This window comes from Phalacrocorax aristotelis, chromosome 1 (assembly GCF_949628215.1).
Source record: "Phalacrocorax aristotelis chromosome 1, bGulAri2.1, whole genome shotgun sequence".
NCBI lineage: Eukaryota > Metazoa > Chordata > Aves > Suliformes > Phalacrocoracidae > Phalacrocorax > Phalacrocorax aristotelis.
In genome coordinates, this window is record NC_134276.1 from 188,586,809 (window position 1) to 188,608,268 (window position 21,460).

At 37.6% G+C, this 21,460-nt stretch overlaps 1 protein-coding gene across 4 annotated transcripts in view; it reads right to left on the reverse strand.

Moving 5' to 3' along the window:
• The window catches only part of DOCK4 (dedicator of cytokinesis 4), a 255,013-nt gene that overhangs the window by 106,216 nt on the left and 127,337 nt on the right, over nucleotides 1-21,460 (reverse strand). For all 4 annotated transcript variants that reach the window (XM_075081064.1, XM_075081063.1, XM_075081061.1 and 1 more), the window contains exon 13: nucleotides 7,713-7,838. In XM_075081064.1, coding sequence (XP_074937165.1) covers nucleotides 7,713-7,838 — 126 coding nt within the window. The remainder of the gene's footprint in view (nucleotides 1-7,712; nucleotides 7,839-21,460) is intronic.

Genomic DNA, 21,460 nt, shown 5'->3' on the forward strand with positions numbered 1-21,460 from the left:
GCAGGACCCTGCACTTGGCCTTGTTGAACTTCAGGAGATTCACATGGATCCACTTCTCAAGCTTGTCCACGTCCTTCTGGATGGCATCTGTCCCTTAGGTGAGTCAACCACACCACTCACCTTGGTGTAATCTGCAAATTTTTTGAGGGTGCACACAATCCCACTGTCTGTCATCGATTAAGATATTAAACAGCATTGGTCCCAGTACAGACCCCTGACAGACACCACTCATCAATGATCCAGCCATAGACATTGAGCTGTTGACCACTACTCTCTGGATGCAACCATCCAACCAGTTCCTCATCCACTGAACAGTCCACACATCAAAACCACATCTCTCCAATTTAGAGAGAAGGATGCTATGGGGGACCATGTCAAACGCCTTACAGAAGTCCAGATAGATGACATCCATAGCTCTTCCCTTGTCCACTGATGTAGTCACTCCATCATAGAAGGCTGCTAAGTTGGTCAGGCACAACTTGCCCTTGGTGAAGCCACGCTGGCTATGTTGAATCACCTCCCTGTCCTCCAGGCACCTTAGCATAGCTTCTAGGAGGGTCTGTACCATGATATTCCCTGGCACAGAGGTGAGGCTGACCAGTCAGTAGTTCCCAGGTCCTTCTTTCTACCCTTTTTAAAAATGGGTGCAGTGTTTCCCTTCTTTCAGTCACCAGGGACTTCAACTGACTGTCACGACTTTTCAAGTATCATGGAGAGTGACTTGGCAACAATATCAACCAATTCCCTCAGGACTCTGGGATGCACCTCACTGTGTCCTATAGACTTATGTACGTTCAGGTTCCTCAGGTGGCCTTGAACATGATCTTCTCTTACAGTCCCTGCCTTGAGGTCCATCCACGAGAGGTGTGGGAACAGATGGCCAGCGAAAACTGAGGCAAAGAAGTTGTTCAGTACCTCAGCCTTCTCTCTGTCTGTTGTTACCAGTTTGCCAGTCTTGTTCATCAGGGGGGTACGCTTTCCTTGACCTTCCTTTTCTGGCTGACATACCTACAGAAGTTCTTATTATTATTCTTTGCATCACTTGCCAAGTTCAACTCCAGCTGCACCTTGGCCTTCCTGACGCCATCCCTACATAACTGGACAATGTCCCTATACTCTTCCCAGGATAGCTGTCCCTACTTCCACTGCCTGTGCATGTCCTTCTTGCCCTTTAGTTTGACCAGCACGTCTTTACTCAGCTGTGCTGATCTTTTGCCTTCCCTTCCTGATTTCTTACATAGGATCCAGAATTGTATTAAAAAAAATTTAATTTAAAAAATTAAAGTTAAACGATCTGGCATGATTTGTGAAAATCATAGTACAGAAGGATGTTATCTGAGAGAAGGGCATCCTTAAGGAGATCGGCTCAGGAAAATACAGGCACACTGCATTTCACGAAGAATTTCATCACTGTAGAGAAGTGAAATCCCATTATTGAAACAATTTCTTTTTTGTTTTGCATTGTAGAAGATACCAAAAGAGTGGCTGGCTGCTTATCAGTGAATGTATTCATCACTTTTAAGAAACAGGACAAATCTCATTGGCATGCTTGAAGCTGTCAGTAAACGTGTGTCAGATTTAAAGACACTGACAAGCACCAGTCAGCTGTCTGTTCAGTGCTTTCTCCCCGTATAGCAATACCTTGACTTCCCCATTATTGTGACAAACAACTTTGCTATTTACAAGAAGCTTCTCACAGCCTCACAAGAATTACTATTTATGAGTAATATTCACACATGACTCAAGAATGAGAAAATGTTGTACTCAGTGCTTAAATACATACCTACAAAGAAAAGGTCTCAGACTGGGACCCGTTGGGTTATACTTCACAAAAACTTATTTGGCGCAGGGTGTGTGTCTGCATTTCAGTATATGACAGTGGATGGGCGGAAAGTAATATAAAAACTAGCTAGCAGTATATAAATAATAGAAAAGGTCTTATTATCACTGATATTCTTGTCTCTATGTAAGCCAAACATTAAAACAATTCTGCATGTGTTAGAATTTCAGGAGCATTGGTGACTTTGGTAACACTACGGCCTTTTTCCTATTGGATTAAGTAAGCTTTGGCATTTAAATCAAAGGCAAAGATGAACAGATTCCTTTTCTCAGTTACCCTACTGTCCTTTTTCAATAGAACATTATCTGCATTTTCAGCTTTATTACAGAAACTCAACAAGCCCTAAGAAAAAGTCATCAGAAAACAGCTGATTAAACAAATTAAATACTCTTTATGAGGGATTCTCAAACTGTAATAGCTTCAGATTTCAAATGGATTGTAGATCTACCACAGAAGACCCAAGTGCTCTGTGATTATTTTTCTTTTGCTCTTCCTTTTAACAATGAGATATAAACCAAATTGCTTTGAACAAGCAGGGAATAAAAGACTTACAAGCTTTTTAACAGAAAACTTTGACCTGTTGATTCTGTATAGCTGCAATATAAAGACATTATTTCCAACCGAATTTTGACAGACCATTTATTTCTACAGAGCTAAAGCATTCACTTGCTAGTTTGCTAGTGCTCTTTACCTGATTTATTGAAGAAAGGCTTCCAAGCTATAACTATCCTTGTATACACTTCCCATGCATCACTGCTACTATTCTATGCTCAGAAGAAAACCATCTAACTCTTCCAAGTACTATAAAATGCAGAAGACCCTTTTCCCTGTTCTCCACTTCCAGACACTTCAAAGCAAGGGAAGTCCAATTAAATTCTGGCCTTTCTTCCCTTTCCATAGTTCTCTTGTATTTTTCCTTCAGTTCCTAATGAACCATGAAAATAAGAGAGGCAATGGGAAGGAGAAGGAAAATAATAGTTCCTTGCATTTGTCTAACCAAGTATGTAGTCATGTATTAGTATCTTTGTTTTCTCCAGTGACTTGTAGAAATGATAATTCCTTTGGCAGATATGATCAAAGCTTTAATGAAAGTATTAAAATAGGATTTAAAAAGCAGAGGATATTCCCCACAGAGTACTACAGTTTCACGAAAGGTCAAAATTCAGGGTGTCCTTTACTCCATATTGCTTAAACATATTTTGTGTAAGTAATATACCCAGGCAATGCTACTTTCACTAATTAAAACTACATATTTCTGGCTTCTTGGAAATCAGAACAGCAAACAATGGCAGGTGTTAAATTTAGGCTGTTTGTATTCCATACAGGATGAAGAAGATTAGAAAAATTCATACCACTGCTCGTGGGAGAAAAATGCTTAAGTGTCAGACATATATTTCTTTTCCTAGAATCAACAGCTCTTTAAGTCCAAGCTCGCTGACAGATACAGACACTTACCATGATGAAGAGAACAGATTCCATAGCTTTCTCTACATTTTTGCTCTCCAGACTCTTATTCTAAGCTTTGAAAGAGGGAGTATGTTTCTAGTCAAAATCACATCATTGAAAAATGCATGTTATCACATGGATAGCATTTTGTGAGATCATTTGTATAAAAAGACAAAGATTCCAGTTCTAGTTTCATTTTAAAAGCTTCTGAAAATCGAAAGTAAGATTGGAGACCATATACTTGCACACAAAAAGAATAAAAGACCATTTAATAATCCAGATGAAGGAGTAATAAGTATATTCACTAGCTTTCAAAGAGGATTCTGATGAAATTTAACTGGACAGCGAAAGGACATCTGATGAAGTTAAAAGCTGACAAGTGCAAAGCAATGCAGATGTGATGGTAAAAACCCTAAGTTATTTTTCCTAAATTAAGCACATGAAAGCTTAATGTAGGAAACTTAAAAGCGCTGCAACATCCTGGGCAGCTCATTCTATCTGTTGCATTAGCAGAAATTGTAGAAAAAAGACAGAACACTGAGAAACAAAATGTGACTTTTATTGTTTGACAAATATAAGTCTGGAAGTATTAAAATTCCATTACAGAAATTAATACGGCAGCTTCATGTAGAGTCTTTAGCTTTGTTATTTGTGAAATGATATCACAGGATTAAGAGAGGACCAAAAAATTCAGCGTGAAGGATTAAAAGCCAAGAACTTCGCTGTCAGGACTGACTAGCTCAGCTATAGATACCAGCATTATAGACCATCTAACTCATGTACCAGGAAAACAACAGCCAATATAATACCTTTGTCCTGACTTGTCAATTCTTTACCCTCTTCTAATATCATAAGAGTTTAATAATTTAGATGGACAGGAAGAAGTATAAACTCTGATCTTAACTCAGAGCAAGTGGTGATCAGATCTCAGCAGCGGTAATGCCACCAGTTCAGATGGTAAGCTGAAACAGGGTGTGTATAGCTATTCGATACCCATCCATGAATATCAGTTGAGATGTCAGCCAACAGGCCAATTGCTTATACATTACAGTATATTTTATGGACTAAGACATTTGGAGGCAAGCTGCTGTCCTCTACAAGATACAAAGCCTTTCAAAATCATATCTATAGCTGTTTAAAATAAGAATTATCATTGATGTTATATACAGAGCTGCACAGACTAGGTTTGTAGGTCAAGTTCCAGGAAGTAAGGGTTGGACCTAACTGAACCGCTTGGTGAAAAAGGATTCTACAGAAAGACACAGGATTCTTTTACTTTACATGCTAGCGTTTCATGCCGAATGGATTTTGGCTTTGAATATACCAAGCAGTCAAGACAACTACTACCAGTAATAGACTTAGCACTATTAAGAACAATATAGCTTAAATAAAGTAAAGCAGATGCAGTTCTGGTCTGATAAGCACAGGAAAGGAAGATGTGCAACTATATGGATGCTTACCACACTATAGTTTAGGGTCTGTTTACAACTAGCAGGCCTAGCATGGAGCTATGGCTCCTCCAGTAAGTCCTCATTTAGACAAATGAGCTGTGCTAGGGTTTATTCCAATTCTAAAAATCCCAGAGAACACACTAATGGATCGGGCTTTTTTACGGAATTAAATATCTTCCACAAAGGTGCAAAAGAATGTGTACATGCATATGTGCTAGAACACACAAGCATATGCATCATTGATGTTATGCACTGATACAGATGCTATAAGTCAAATTTGGAAACAGACTGTGTAAGACTACACTACCTAAAACAGGAAAAAAGCTAGTAAAAGTATGTACAGAAAAATACAAAAGGGCTTTCATACTCCATCACCTGTATGTACATTAATCTAACTTAAAGAACTGCTCAAAAAGTATAGTATGCTTGCAAATATTAAATGCTAAATTTTGTATACTAAGTAGTGCTAATTAGACTCACAAGATAACGCTTCCATTGCATTTCCTTCTTCTATCAGCTAGAATAAAGTTACTTATTTCACAGCCTTTCTGAATCATATATGCTTTTTTCTAGCCATCTACTTCATTTCCTAAAACACTTGGAGTTCTTCATTAAAAAATTCCACCTTGTCCTGAGAAAAGCATTCTGTGGCTTCACCCTGTCAGGCTCTGGTGATGTAAAAAGCACTGCTTTATAAAAACATACATTATTATTGTCAACAAAATTCTGGTTTGGCATGTATGCTGGTCCTAGTTACTTTTAATGGCAAAACCTCCAAAGAGAAAAGGATTGACATGATGAAAAATGAAGGTCAGAGAGAGTTTAAATATACCAGAATAAGAGAAAGACTCAAAATATGGCATTTATAAAAGAGATACTGTAGTTTAGCAGCATGAAGTATTTCCTATTGAATAATTCAAGAGAGTCTGGTTCAGAACACTAACCTAAGTGCTAATTAGCCACAGCAACATACATACTTTCAACAAAAATATAAAATAAGATCTAATTAATGACCATTTCCAGTGGCAAAAGATGAAGTTCTCTAATTTATCTCTGAAAAAAAAGACACTAGAAAAGAAACAAAATGAAAGGGAAGCTTTAAAAGAAAAAAGCATTTCAAAGGCTAGGTTCCTGCGGGCATTTCAGTACCTAGGGCATGCTGCTCTGGTTAGCCCTTGGAACTTGTCATTGCAAGATGATTATTTCTCTTTGGGAGAAATCTCTTCTATGCTAGTAAACACAGAATAGAAGTTGTACATTTTCTAAACTGAGGTATGCATACATTTGGGCTGAGAAAGCAGCACACCAGAACCCACATATTATTTTTTTAAATGAAAAAGGGACAAACTGAGCCTGAGCAATTCTTTGAAACTGAGTTGAGAAACTCCTCCAGGAGCTGACTACACAGTACTCTGCTATAATGTTTTTTGCAGTTTAGTACATCACGTTATTTCACAACTGGAAAGTGATGGGATACGAGAGCTATTTATAGAACTTAGAAGATTTGATAACACAGAGAGCAGAAGGTCACTAAATCATAGATAAATGGAGAAAGGTTTCTTAATGGGAGTTATAGTGTGCTCAGTAACACTGCCTCCACTGTTATCAGCCATATTATCTGTAACACTCAGTCGATTCATATTACAAATCCAACAGTAATAAAACAAATAAAACCTAGTTAATAAGCCATAAGATTTCCAGTGAATACTTCCATTAAACATACATATATAATCTACCTTTAAATGAAATGGCATCTGACTCATGGATTTTATTGTTCTAAACATTACAGCCACACCAGCATTTTCATAATAATGCTAAAACTGTTTTATTAACTTTTGTTCTGTGCAAGTTTTAAGCGATTAGTAGCACTGATCAAGGATGCAGAAGGACAGATGTTTAATTGGCAGTAAGAACACAAGAGTGAATTCTCAGTTGCCAAGTTTCAGGCAGAAGTTCAAGAGAAATACATGCCCATAGCTAAAGCTGAGCCTCATTACTGAGTTTTAAATGCCTATTTAAGACCTCCTTGATTAGTGAAGTATTGAAGCTTATTTGTTCTTGCCTCAGAACCTTAATTTACTTCTGATTTAGGTGCACAGGGATGCAAAGACAGATCTTTGTCAGAAGAAGGTAGTCTCTATTAAAAATCTGCAAGTCATGAGGATAATTTACATTTGAGAGAGCAATGGTATTGTGTGTGGACTCAGCCGAAACTAAGATGTGAGCTCCTCCCTGCAACATTTCTCAGCAACAACACACCACCATAATCATGACAGACTAGTCTGCTTGCAAGTATGCTTTTCCTTTAAAGAGACATTTGCCTTATAATTTCCAGCAACCCATCAAAACTTAAAATTCATTTTAGGGACAGAACTACAAATATTACTGCAATCTTCTTCCTGTATTTGCTTCTTCACATTCACATTGGCACCACCTTTCCACCTTCCTTAGTGCCTAAGTGTTTGGATATTTTGTCATACCAAATAATAAAAATAAAGTCTCTACATCCCTATTATTATCCATTTCCAGTATCTTTATTTCCAGTATTTTGAGACACAAACCTGGTGAAACCAGAAGCTGCACAGTGTCAGTGAAATTCTGTGAATCCTTTTTTAGAAAGCTACCAGCTCCTAAGAACGTAATGTTCTGCTGGTTTTCTTTTTCTCTGCATAGAGCTCAGCAGTCTTGCATTCAGTCATCTTCACTTCTGTAAAGTGGGGTTCCATCTCTCAAATAAGGCTGCTATGGCCATGTGCCCTTTTGACACTGACATAACAACTATACAACGTATAATGCAATGGGGCCACTGGAACACAGTTTTCTTCTATCTGAAAAAAACTTACGTAAAAGCCTCTGGAAAAGTTTAAGAAGTTTTAGAATCCAGTATTTATTTGGAAAGCATCTGAAAAGAAAGTCATTTCTCATTAGTTTTTTCTTCTGTTGATTTTTGAGAGTTTTTTTTCTTTTTAACTTACCAGGCATTATAATATTGGAAAAACCAAGTTTCCTTGTTATGGATACTCCATGGGTAAACATGGATGTATACTCTCTCCTAATTTGTTCTATGTCTCCATGAAGCAACTGAAGAGAAACTGCCAGACCTGAAGAGAAAAACAAGGAAGACTAAGACATTTAAACAGAATATGGTCATCACTACCTCTTAAATATTATATATATTTGCAAATATATATGCATTCCTGAGAACTCAGAAAAAAAATCAGGAAGTTCAAAAAAACCAAGCCAACCCACCTCAAATTTTTTATGTATTTGGGAAGGGTACCAACATCCAGAAATCAATAAAGACTTGAAAACAACCACCCATGAATAAACATTCGCAAATTATTACTGATGTGTAACTGAACTACAATGACACGTCGGATCAAAATTATCTCAAAAGGGATGGGCTGAGGTCTTAAGCGGAAAAAGAATTAGAAAAATGCCAATTTAGAGAAATGTCAATCAGTAAGGTTTTCTACCATTTCAATTTTTTCAATTCCTTCAACACAATGCTGCCTTCATTGGTATGCAAGAAAAGGTGCAAACACAATGGTCCCTAGCTATGGGAGAAATGTGGAAGTCTCGTTACAATGCATCACTTAACCTGATACAACTTATTAATCCAAAACCTGAAGAAACAAGCTCTAATAAACCAACATAGTACAACCAACATTTTTCTTAGGCACACTAATTTCATAATTACTGAAATTACAATTTTTTTCAATAATCATCAGATTTAATCAATCATGATCTTTCTTAAGTTTACTAGAAGATATGCAAAATGCAAGGGTGGCTGTATAACCATTTTCCAATAGTTATTCCTCTAGAAGCAAGGACAAATAACTTCATCTACTCATATCCACAGTATACAAACAGATTGCAAACAGTATAATTTATTACAGCTGAGATTAACAAAAACAATAGGCATGTCTTTTCGTTATTTCAAATATAAACACTGAGGCAAGCGTCAGAATGATACAGCTTGTAAAGATTCATCTGCCCTGACCTTCAACATTACGACAACATATCACGTGTCAACATGCAGATCAAGGAGAATATAAAAGCAAACTCTTCATATACATTGAGCAACTGGAGATAAACAGACAACTCAGAAGAGTCATAATTAACTTTAGATTAAGCTTAAGTAGATAACATGTACACACAGACTGAACAACAAGGTCATCAGTCCTTTGGGATTTGGAAGAAATTTCCCCTACAACCATGTTACTATTTAACCGAATAAATTTTCCTGAAATTTGATGGTTCTTAAACCAGAGCTTGAAAAATCTGTACTAAGTACTGCCAGTCCAGGCTATGGCACTAAAGAGATCAGAAATCCAATTAGCAGGGCAACTTTTATCTTTTTCCTCTTACCTACAGTTACGTCTTATTATTTTGGCAACTCCAGAGAACATGATACTCTAACCAGACTTCCATTCTCTTATGAAAAACAGATCACCTACACATCTCCAAATGGGTACATAAACAGATCTTACACGGAAAAAATTCTGTGAAGTCCATTCTATTTTAAGGACTGTGTTTAATGTCATTGACATGAATTATTTTAGTAATGGGAATTTGTTGTGTGGTTATCCACTTATCTTTTAGGAAGTAGTGACAACTATTATTGGTGTAGATGAGAAGAAAAACCACACTGTGGCCAGCTGATGGTACAGGAGATTGGTTAGAAGTTATAGAATCACAGAATCATTAAAGTTGGAAAAGACGTCTAAGATCATCAAGTCCAACTGTCAACCCAACTCTACCACGTCTCCTAAACCATGCCCTGAAGTGCCACGTCTACACATTTTAAAAATACCTCCAGGTATAGTGACACCACCACCTCTCTGGGCAGCCTGTTCCAGTGCCTGACCACTCTTTCAGCAAAGAAATTTTTCCTAATATCCAATCTAAACCTTCCCTGGCACAGCTTGAGGCCATTTCCTCTTGTCCTATCACTAGTAACATGTGAGAAGAGATCAACCCCCACCTCACTACCTCCTTTCAGGTAGTTGTAGAGAGCAGTAAGGTCTCCCCTCTGCCTTCTATTCTCCAGGCTAAACAACCCCACTTCCCTCAGCCACTCTTCGTAAGACCTGCTCCCTCAGCCTCCTCTTCTCCAGGCTAAACAACCCCAGCTCCCTCAACCTCTCCTCAAAAAACTTGCTCTCCAGACCCTTCACCAGCTTTGTTGCCCTTCTCTGGACACACTCCAGCAACTCAACGTCCCTCTTGTAGTGAGGGGCCCAAAACTGAACACTCAAGTACTCAAGGTGCAGCCTCACCAGTGCCAACGGATACAGGCAAAACTCAGACTCTTTTAGAGCCGGTGAAAAGATTTTCATCGCTGGATGGGCAGAGCTAGGTCGCATATAGCTCACTTACATATATGGATATTTTAGGCACCTCCAATCTTGTTTCTTTTATATTTTAAGAAATTGTTATACATACCTATGTATATTCATACCCTCATGTGCCCCTATTGCACTGTTTCCTTGGAAACCTATATTTGCCATTGCTCCAGATCACATAACCACAACAGCATTAATCAGATATTGTACACCGCCTGGTGTTTGGGAAAGTTATTGTGTTTCCTAAACAAAAAGTTGAAGACCTCGAATCCAATTAGTACTATAGTTTTCTCTGTGTACAAATGTCACAGATTTCCTTGAAGAATTTTATTTAGCTCAAAACTGAGATAAATGTCAAAAACACCTCCTCAATGGCAAAATAGTTGTACCTTGAGAAATAAGCTACCTGTCAAGGATCTGCAGTACTTGCTCATGCAAGGCGAGAAAGGTATTAGAGCTCTGTATTTCACAGTATTCACTGTTAGAAAATGAAGAGTCATCTTTTTATACCCAAAAACACCAAGAAGATCTCTCAGTGAACACACTTAAAAGATGGTTTTGTCATTTTACCTATAGTTTAAATACATCTTTGGAATATAAATGGTATGCATCCACCAACTCTTCAGAATAATTAAGAACACTGGATTAAAGATCAAAGTTACTTGAAACTCTTACATGGCGTAAACAGTCCGGTACAATAGGAAAGAGAGAAACTAAACCAGAATGGAAACACAGCAAAGATGCACAGGGAAGGAAGTCTGAAGAACCTCCAAAAACCAAGGTTTCAAGTTAACAATCTTACCATTGAGGATCCAGCTGCCAAATGAAAAGGGAATTGACAAGAAGGGAAGCAGATCATCTGATAAATCTGGTAAAAATGCTAAAGTTAGGAGCATAAGGACTTTATATAATCTGTGAAAAGAAGGTGATCCCCAGTGAAGTGTTCTGATGGCTCTCTCAAAGCTCTGCTAATTTTGCAAGGAAACTAGGTCTCCCTGCATTAAGGGCCTAAAATCAGAACATGCATACTGTTACTGGGGAGTGACACCGAAGTTACAGAATAGGCTGCTTGAATTCCCACTAATTTGTTACATTCAGGATCTTGTGATGAGCAAAAGGAACACACTGTATATGAAAAGTCAGGAACTTATTTTTAATCCTAATGAAAGTTATAAGAGTCTAATCAGAGTTATTATTGGTCCATTTACAATGATACTAGCACACTCCAAACAAAATACTGTTAAAATGACATATATACACACAATCTTTCCAGTATCTGCCCCTTGCTCTGCCCCTCTGGTGTCTTAAGGTCAATGGTTTCAACCTGGGAAGGTAGTGTATGGTGAACAAGTTATCAGCATCCTAAGTCCTTTGCCATGAGGAGTAGGCTGTTGCCTCTTTCTTCCTCCTCTCTCTCCAGGATCCTCTTGAAGCAATTTTTATGTTTGTTGATGTGGTTTACACCTTGTTATTTTTTCACTTGTCTGCAAGTCCACATTACATCTTCATTCATCATATATGACATGTTTTATGTATGCCACATATCTGTTCTTTGTTCTCTTTGTTTCCCCTAAAACTGGTTTTATTCTGCTCTCAAGGTCACACTATTTGATGATCAGTAATTGGCCACTGGTGAGCTGTTTGTAGGTCTGGGTCCTCTAGTTTCATCCCATGCCAGTGACTTTCATGGCCTCAGTTATGGTCACAGGCCTTTACTCTTCTATGTTCTTTTAGTCTAGAGTTATAGATAGCTAACTCTACACAGAATAACTACATGTTATAACTATCTATTAAATACAAAACATATATAACAAAGAAGGTTACACCACTGAATTGTACAAAGCTAAGCAAGAGCTAAAATAAAGTAGATATAATTTATTATTTTGTCATTAGATAAATGCTTTCAAAAGTTAAAACAAATCTTCAGGCAGGCTAAGACAAGTCCAGCCAGCCAAAGTCATATAGGTAACAAGGACTGTGTTATCAGCTAAACACAAAGCCTGTGGCCGGTTACAAGCCACAGCAACCTGATATTTATGGGATTACAAAAATACAATATGCTTGCCAAAGAAACTAGACACCCATCATGACTAAGGAACCGTGCATCTGAAATAAAAGTCATGGGGTATGTTAGAAAGATCGAATAATTCGTATTTTACAAAGGACTAAAGTTTGTATCCTTATTATAAATCAAGTTACCTGTTTATCAATTAGAGTTAACTAACATAATTTAAAACATACTGACACGTCACAGAGGAATTCAGACTTTCAGAAGGTTGCACATTCAATTGAAGTGAAGAAAGACTCCCTCAGACACACTGCAAAACAGAGGAATGAAGAGGAACCGACTAGTTGAAAGAGACCACCTTCCTCACGAAAATGCACCCAGAGTTGTGCATTCCATAATGGCCAGAAAGCCACTGAACAAAATTTACAAGTGATTAAAGCTTTTTCTATGGAGAAGAAAGGAAGGGGTGGAGAGGAAACCTTACTGCTCCTAGAAAGGAAGGTTTAATCACCAGACAGTAATGAGACAGGGTCAAGGTAGAGCAGGCTTCCAAAGAATTTGGTCAGCAGCCAGTCTGGGAGAGATGGAGAAGACACTCAGGAAAAGGAATAAAATCAAAAGAATGCAGAGATATTCTTTTCTTATACAGAAATAGAAAGTTAAGTCATTAACATTTCTCCTATGTAAAACATTAATACCTTTTCTGTCATAAAACTAAAGGATATTACCTGTGTTATAATTTATTCCATTCTGATAAAGTATGCCAACATCAGTTCTTTCTCAACTTATTTCATGCACTAGACAACAAAATTATCAGCTTTAGAAAAAATTAGAGCATTCCTGCTGGAACAGCTATGCACGGACAAAGCAAAACAGAAATCTCAACATGCCACCACACACTGCATCTGACTCTGGTTGATATGATCATTACACCATCTACGTGCAGTGCCACAGATGACATAGTTACACCTAGAAAATATCCAAACCTTTGTAACTATAAATTTTCCATTTCCAGAATATTAGGAGCTAAAACAGAACAATGAAAATGATTACCCAGTCTCTGAAGGACTGGCACATTTTCTTTTATTAGGTACATAGTGTAACTTTGTCCCCTCAGAAAAAATTTCAATTACCTCCCTAGCAGTAACTAAAACATCTTGTGTTAACTATTATTCTTTATTTACTCCAGTTTTGAAAATATTACTACAATACTCTGTGGTGCTGGGCACAGATCTGCTTTTATTTCTTTTGCAAGCACATGAAATTCCTCACAATTAACTTGTACCACAGTTCACCACAGATTATTATCATTCAGATAAAAGAAAATACAGAAAATCTACAATTTGCTGAATAAGCACTCCAGATTTTTGTTAGATCTGTCATTTTACCTTAAAACAGCTTGTATACTGCATTATTGATTTCTGCATTTAGTTATGACAAAAAGCAACTGTATATTACGCTTACAGACCATTTATTTGCATTTGAGCTTCTGGGGGGAGGGGAGAGCATTTACATTCAGCTTCTATCTACTGGTGGCAGAGAATCCTAGATCATATTAAGAAGAAAATGCCTAGCAGCTGCTCAGGAAGCTGGTAGAAGAAAAAAAAAAAAAACTTGGACAGAATGCTATTCAGCACTGTTTGTATTTTAAGAAAGGTAATAAAATAAGGCATCTGTCCAAATAAAGCTGCCTAAGGATGCCGAAAGTATTCTGAAAGCCTACAGATGTTCCCATTTCTGGTAGTATTTAAAGTGTCCAAACTACCACTACAAAGATAAAACCAGTAGATTTCCACATTGCTATTGGCAAACAAGTAATTTATTGATTTAATGTGATCTGGGAAAAATAATTGTATATGTCTGGTGCAATTTGGCCACAGTAAATCCCACAAATTACAGCCTGGGAACAGAGATGGGAAAAAAGGAGAGGTAGATTCAATCCTTGCTAGCCTTGTTAAAGACTTCATTGTGATTACTTTGAATTATCAAAGGAAACTCCAAACTCTTTGCCTTTTCCTCAGCTTTAAATTCTTGGAATTCATGAATTAAATGAGCTCTTTTACCTAAGGCTTTTGTCAGAAATGCCCTCAAGTGCAGAAAGCTGGAGTTTCTTCCTTCTTCACATGGAATGTAAACACTTAAATGCAAATAGCATTATAGTATCACAAGAAAAGTGTCTTGGAATTTCTTTACAGGGTAGATGGCAGAGCCTCAAGTATTTCTTGCCATAATCACCATAGGCTGAAGGTTAAAGGACCAGAAGGCTAAGTGGCTACTATTAGCATCCAGTCTCACCTCTTTATACAGACAATAAAGATCTCAGCAAGAATTTCTTCAATTCTTACCTTAGTACGCCTATTGACGCCCTCTTCTATTAACAGTACACACAGCATGTCAATACCCATTTCCACACTACATTGTCATGTTGCAAAGGCAAATCGCCTTGCTCAAAAATTTTTAGAACTATATTTTTACATACCATTTTGTTAACAAGGATATTAGGCAGTGCACAAAATACATGATTTGTGTTTTATATTGCTTCTAGTGCAAATAACAGACAAAAGGTTCCAGGGAAACACCTGTTATTTTCTCCTTCATGAAGTGCAGCTCTGCCACGCAAACCGCTTTCACACCATTGTATTAGAAATTCAGCTGCTTGCATTCCAGTTATGTCTTATTTCAAATAAAGAAACAGTCAACGTTTAACTGGGACCTAAAGAAAGTGTTAAAAACCAGATCTCCACCACCATAAAAGCCCAGGTAATGTTTATAATGAACTTGGAAATATAACCCTTGAAGGAGCTAAAATCATGCATATACGTTCTATAATTTATAATCTGAAGTAGTTTTAAGACTTTTTATTCTTTCAGCAGATAAAGTAAAGGAAGTCAACAACACTATTTAATAGTAACAAGCAGAATGAATTTTTGGAAAAAGGCTTATAAAAACCTCACTGCTAGGACGTAACCCAGCTCCAAGATGGAAATATGAGCCAGCTATTCTCATTCTGTAGCCTTAGCTAGGAATTTCAGGGTGTAAATTGGGTGCCATTTCAATCACATGCATAATTGTAGTAGTGAGACAACAGCAAGTCATTATCTTCTACTGGATACAGGATGCCCCTGACAGTATCACAATGGCACATTTTTAATTCTTCTCTAAAAACAAGTCTTTTAGCAACACCCAAGAGCACAGTATTAATTTAACTCTATTAGAGCCCTCACCTCCAGCACAGTCTACAAGCCATGTTATATGAAGTACACTTACAGGTAACGACCAAAAATCTACCTTGAACCTGATTTTTTAAGTCCTTATGGTAAAGCCAGAACTTTCACAGACAATAACACAAGCTTCAATTGCTGTAAAAATGTACAAAGTTACATCTGACTGGTCTATAAGTCTGTAATCTTTAAGGATTAATATATTTTCCGAAAACTACCATAATTAATATTACATGCTAGATTTAGGCTACAAATTTCAAAGGTTTGGTGATTCCTGAATTTGGGGAAAAAGGTTTAACATTAGATTGCTGATAAATATCATCCACCCTGTAAAAACTACATGAAAAAGTTCTACAAATCCTTGTCTAAAAACCTGCTCCAAAAGTGGCTTTTTTTAAATACATCAAAGTTGTCATTCAGGACCAAATGATCTTGAACAACAATTTATGTGCAAAATTCTCTATATATTTAATTTTTTAGCTTTAGCATTTGTTGAGAACAAAAAGGAATGCCTTAATTCATTGTGTACTTATTGAAGCATATATGAGCACTGCTCTTATTGTAAATGTATTTGAAATAGCAGCCTTCAGTGACAACTAATTCTTAAACACATCAAAATGGAATACACATAATCTCCTTGTCACAAAACGTAACAAAGATTTAAATTGACAGATTAATAAATTGTCACGGAACTCAAGTAATTTAACAAATGCATTTGCTGTTTAAATGTTAGTGATGAGTAGATACAAAATACATTTCAGAGCACCACTGACACATCTGTGAACCCTACAGAGAACAGACAAACACCAGTGATCTTCTCTTAGCTGAGCACAGATGCAGGGGGTAATTTGATGTGATTAATCATGTGCCCAGGAGTTACTTAAAAGTTACATACTTTGTTCTGTTCTATCTTCTCTGTCGAGTATGTTACCACTCTGACCCTCATTGTTCCTCATTTTCCACCAGCCATTGCTCCACTCATCTCTCCACTGTGAGCCTGCACCTCCTTTTTGTGGCCAGCAGCTACAGCTTCTCCCAGCAGGGAATGCACATTTTGTTTCCCATCCAACATCTCTCATGCTGATTCACAGGAAGAAGCTCTCCTTGCAACAACTGAGTGGGGTAACGCTGTGAACTCCTGGGGTAGTGTCATGCAAACATAGTCACACTACTTCTTGTATCTAGAAAATACTGTAAGTTACCACAACTCTGTTCCTAGAAATACGGCATACACTAAACTCATACTGAGCTGCAAATTCCCTGCTATATTTGATGTCTTGCAGCTTTTATCACACAAAGTGTGAAAAATTATGCTCCTCAGTTATATCACTTCATGGGGCCTCTGCAGTTTCTCCACTGAAAGGTAAATAACAACTCTAACAGGCCCTCTGAATCAAGGAGTTTGTAAGCCAAAACTTACTTTTGTGAAATAGGAGATGAAACAGCCGAAGTATATGGTTTTCCACCCAGTTTTTTAATAGTAACCATAGAGAAAAGATATTATTAGAACGCCAAGAGGCTGTTGAATGTGGGTAAATAGGCATGGGAAGACATACCCTGCCCCAAAGCACATACCACTGTTTCTATCCAACTGCCTCTATTGCCACACTTGTCTCAGAACTTGTGTTTTGTCAGATGAGTTCATGCTTGTGCCTTCTCTGACAGAGTCTTACATGACCACTGAGCTAGACTGAGATTTAGTACCAACTAACATGCACGCTGGGGGAAAAAACCCACGTAACAGTTCCCTAAACCCAAATAATTTTTGCTTTATAAAACTTACTTTGGTCTGGTTGAATACAAATGATAACAGCGTAATGAAATTTGCCTTTGAATGAGCAACTTCACTGACCCTGAAAAAAGTTAAATCCCACTTTAAAGTTGGTTTTGCTTTGAACTGGTGTTGGACCACATAACCTCCTGAGGACCCTTCCAACCTAACTTATTGTATGATTTGATTAATAACTTCCCCCTGTAAGATCACAGTTTGTCCTTCCTCATCATGGGATTCTTGGCTAACATCTGTCAACAATATGGGCTTGAAGTCCTCCATGCTGCAATCAGTGCACTATGCAGTTGCTCATTTATTGACCAGTCTGCTTTTGTTAGGCAGCATCGCTTTAGATGACCCTCTGCTTGCAGATTTTTGCACAGGTACATGGAAACAAGCTTGAATTTATTACAGACACTAAACTATTCATTTGAAAAATCTAATTGTGCATCTTTCTCTTCTAAATAAAGAAATTAACCATTTGAGGCTGACAGACTTAAGACAATCTTTTACAAATCAAACCACAACCTGGATTTGTCTTAAAAACAGCCTCCCAGTTCACGTCTTGCCTCTACCACATTTAAAAATTCATGTTCCTGCCATCTATTAGACAATACAGTGATTTCTGATTTTTTTCTTTTTATGACCTAAACTGTATGCAAGAGGATATGATTTATGTAGATTTTTCAAGAGCTGTATTCTGATCCCCTGTGCAATAGCTAAAAAATTAACACTGCCACCAGGTTAAACAAAAAAAAAAAAAAATAAATGGAAGAAATCATGCCTGAGACAAGAATGGCAAGAGAAATCCCACCATTCTGAATATGTTTCCTCTAAAGCTTAAGGCCCTCCCATCAGTTAAAGTTCATGTATAATTATCAATATTTCCAGTGGAGTTGCAATGTAGGTTTGGCATTGCTACCACAGAATACAACACACTGCGTTTTGTAAACATGCAGTTAGGTTACATCACTCTTGTCTGGTTCATCAGAGCATTCCAGGATAATGACACAGAAAAGACCTTCCCACTACATTTGCTGTTTTCATGCAATCCATGAAAGAGTCCAAAGCCTGGATTCGGATCCAGACTGAAACTAAGCAATCCAGTCTTTCTTCTCAAAGGAGGGTGAAGAAAGAGAAAGTTGTGGTGCATTTTTCATCAATTTTTTAATACGCTTTTTATAAGATAACTCACTGGGGAGAATATTGATATGTAACACAAGACCAAGGTTTAAATCTCACCTCTACAGGATTTGCTAAGAGGACATGAATATAGATCACACTTAGGAAAGTCATGCGCTTCTTGGCAGGCTTTAGAGCCACTTTCATTTTCCCCATGGTACGATGAATATTTTCTGATTGTATACAAAGTTGAATAGTTGCTGCAGGGAAGTCTGAGAAGCCAAGGGATTAGCATTGTTATCTGGGACATGTGAAACAGACTGAAAATCCTTTTCCAAATCAGTCTAAATCAAGACATTTTCTGTCTTTGAAGACTATCTCAAACACTGGAGTAAATAACTTCTATGGTAAACCCAGTGAATATTTTTCTATTCCCTGAAACAACATGGGCATGAGAGTCCCAGAAATCCTCTCCAGCATTTTTTTTTCAGCCTAGTGCTTAGGAAGCTAAATCCAGCCCACCCATAACCTGATGCTGCAAGTGGCCTGGGTGCGCCCAGCTACCCACCTGTTCTCTACTTCAAGCAGTGGCCAAAATGAAAGCTACCTTAGCTTTAGGTGCCTACAGGAAGATCTTGTGCTTAAGGAGGTACTTTGAAGATGCTGATGGCATTTAAGTAGGGATTACAGTAAGAACCATCACTGTTTAACTGTGCAACTTGCTCAGAGTCAGAAAAGGGTGATTTTTGTGGACAAGAACCCTTTACCTTCAGAGCCCAAAGGACTGCTCCAAACACTAGACATAAAAGACTGCTCCAATTACGAGACATCCCTCCATCATTATGTGCTGTATTAAAAAAGTTACATTTCAACTTTTGAAAGTCTAAAGAACTGGAATAAAAAAAACCAGATAGTGTCATAGGCACAAATATAAAGTTGCACATGATAAATTCATACTCAACCTCAGAACAAAAAAAGGAATCCATGACTTTGCATAAGTATGGAAAATTGGACTTGCACACTCTGTTGTTTATTTATTTATTTTTTATAAAACCATGTTTAATGACAACCACATTCGGCCTTGTTCTCTTGCCCCTTGTCCTAAAATGCACTTCAAACCATTTTAAAAATCAACAGGTTCACTCATGGCACAGTAATTCTGTGGACAAATGAAACAGCTATTATATGATCAATAACAGTTTACAAGGCACTTTGTACATTAGTGCCTGCTTTATTAAAGAGAAAAACAGCCCACATCCAATGCTGGTTTTTTATTTTATTCCCACGAAAAGCCCAGAGTATAGTTTGGCAGTCACAACCAAAGAATAAGATCTGCAACCATGACCCATACTGCAAACCTACAAAGAGATTTTGACATTTGACAGAAGCCCAAGCTTTGATATGAAAGCAATGATTTCAGCTAGCCTTCACTATCTAAAATATACTACAAGGGGATAAAGGATGATTTTATATGGTTTGAGGTAAGCCAGTTACTGCTTTCCATATCTGTAGTATACATTTCACTGGTCTCTAGTCCCACAGATACAGGAATAGAAATGCATAATTTCCCTTGTAAGACTGATGTAATTAGGTGTGATCTCTACGCAGGAATATTCATTTTTTCCACAGATTTTTGTATTTTAAAATAAAGTAACTAGCTTCTAATTCTAAGAAAAAATATTATAGGAAAAAGTTTTTATAGCCAGCTCCACTCCAGATATTACTGAAACCTGGTTTGCTTAATAATTAAGAAATCGTCTAGATCTAATAGTAATTATTCTACAAATACTACAAACACAACATAAGAAATAACAATGCTACTCAACGCAGCAAAGGCTGTACAATTTGGCCTTTGCATTAAGAATTTTTTTTTTCTGAAGAATATTATGAACTATCTGATAAACTATTTCAGCAGTGGGACATAACAATTTGTAGAAACTAAAGACAGTCTGAAAACCTCGTGAGCTGAAAAAAACTGTGCAGGACAGAATCTGAAGAGGAAACAAGACTAGAAGATAGACAATAGCCTAAAGCCTCTTTGCTGTTGTTTGCTTACTGTGTTTCCTTAAGTCTTTTTAATGTAATTTGAAAAGGGCAAGTGTGATAGGAACCAAAACTTCAAGTTTTTCTATATTTGGCTCATACCTACAATGGTTCCTGAGAGACAAAGGCCCATGTCTCCTGTAATGCAAGATTTTCTCCTTTTTTGACAACTATAATGTGGCAGACAACGCTAATGAGTCTTCAGAACCAGCCATTCAATACTATCAGAGAAAAAGACAGCAAAGGAAAAATACAAACTAGCGTAACAAAAATACAAACTAGCGTAACAACAATATTTTCCATGAGGTGTTAGCAGAAGTATCTGAACGCATTGCTAAAGCCTTGCAAGTGCTTTTTCAGACTGCTAAGCAGTCCCAGAGGAACAAATTTCATGTGTGCAATGTGAATAACGTTTCATAGTTTAACTTTTAGTTGCTCAGTACGCAAAGTGGCATTAGTGCTCACTACTTCTTTCCCTCTCAACCTTCACACGCACTACTGGAATTCTGTGCTGCTCATCTCCCTGCCTCCCTCCCCCTGACAACGCTTTTCAAAATGTAACTGATCTTCAGTTTGCTAGCTTTAGTTTCCAGCCCGCTGTAACCTGGAAAAAAATTCACGTCCCACAGGTCTTTCATGTTGAATATTCACATAATTAAGAGTATTCAAATTTATCCAATGTCTCCTAGGACAACTGGGTATTTAACTGTGAGCTCTTATCTCCTGAGAATGGAATAGGATAAGCAATATATCACAGAGTAAGGAGGTTTTGCATGGACAGTCAGAATGACCAAGACTAGGTTGTTCTTTGTGAATATGGTTAACTTATTTAAGAAGCCCAACATTATACTTACTCAGTAATGTGCTCTTGTACTTTCACTATATGATTTTTATATTTATTGTCCATTAAGATGCATGCTCTGTGGAAAGGGACCTGGGGGTCCTGGTGGACAGGCAGCTCAGCATGAGCGAACAGTGTGCTGCTGCTGCCAGGAAGGCCAACAGGATGCTGGGTTGCATGAAAAAGGGCATCGCCAGCAGAGAGAAAGAAGTCATCATCCCGCTCTACTCAGCACTTGTCAGGCCACACCTGGAGTACTGTGTGCAGTTCTGGTTCCCGCTATACAAAAAGGATGTGGACAGGCTGGAAGGGGTCCAGAGAAGGGCCACCAAGATGATCAAAGGACTGGGAAGCTGCCATATGAGGATA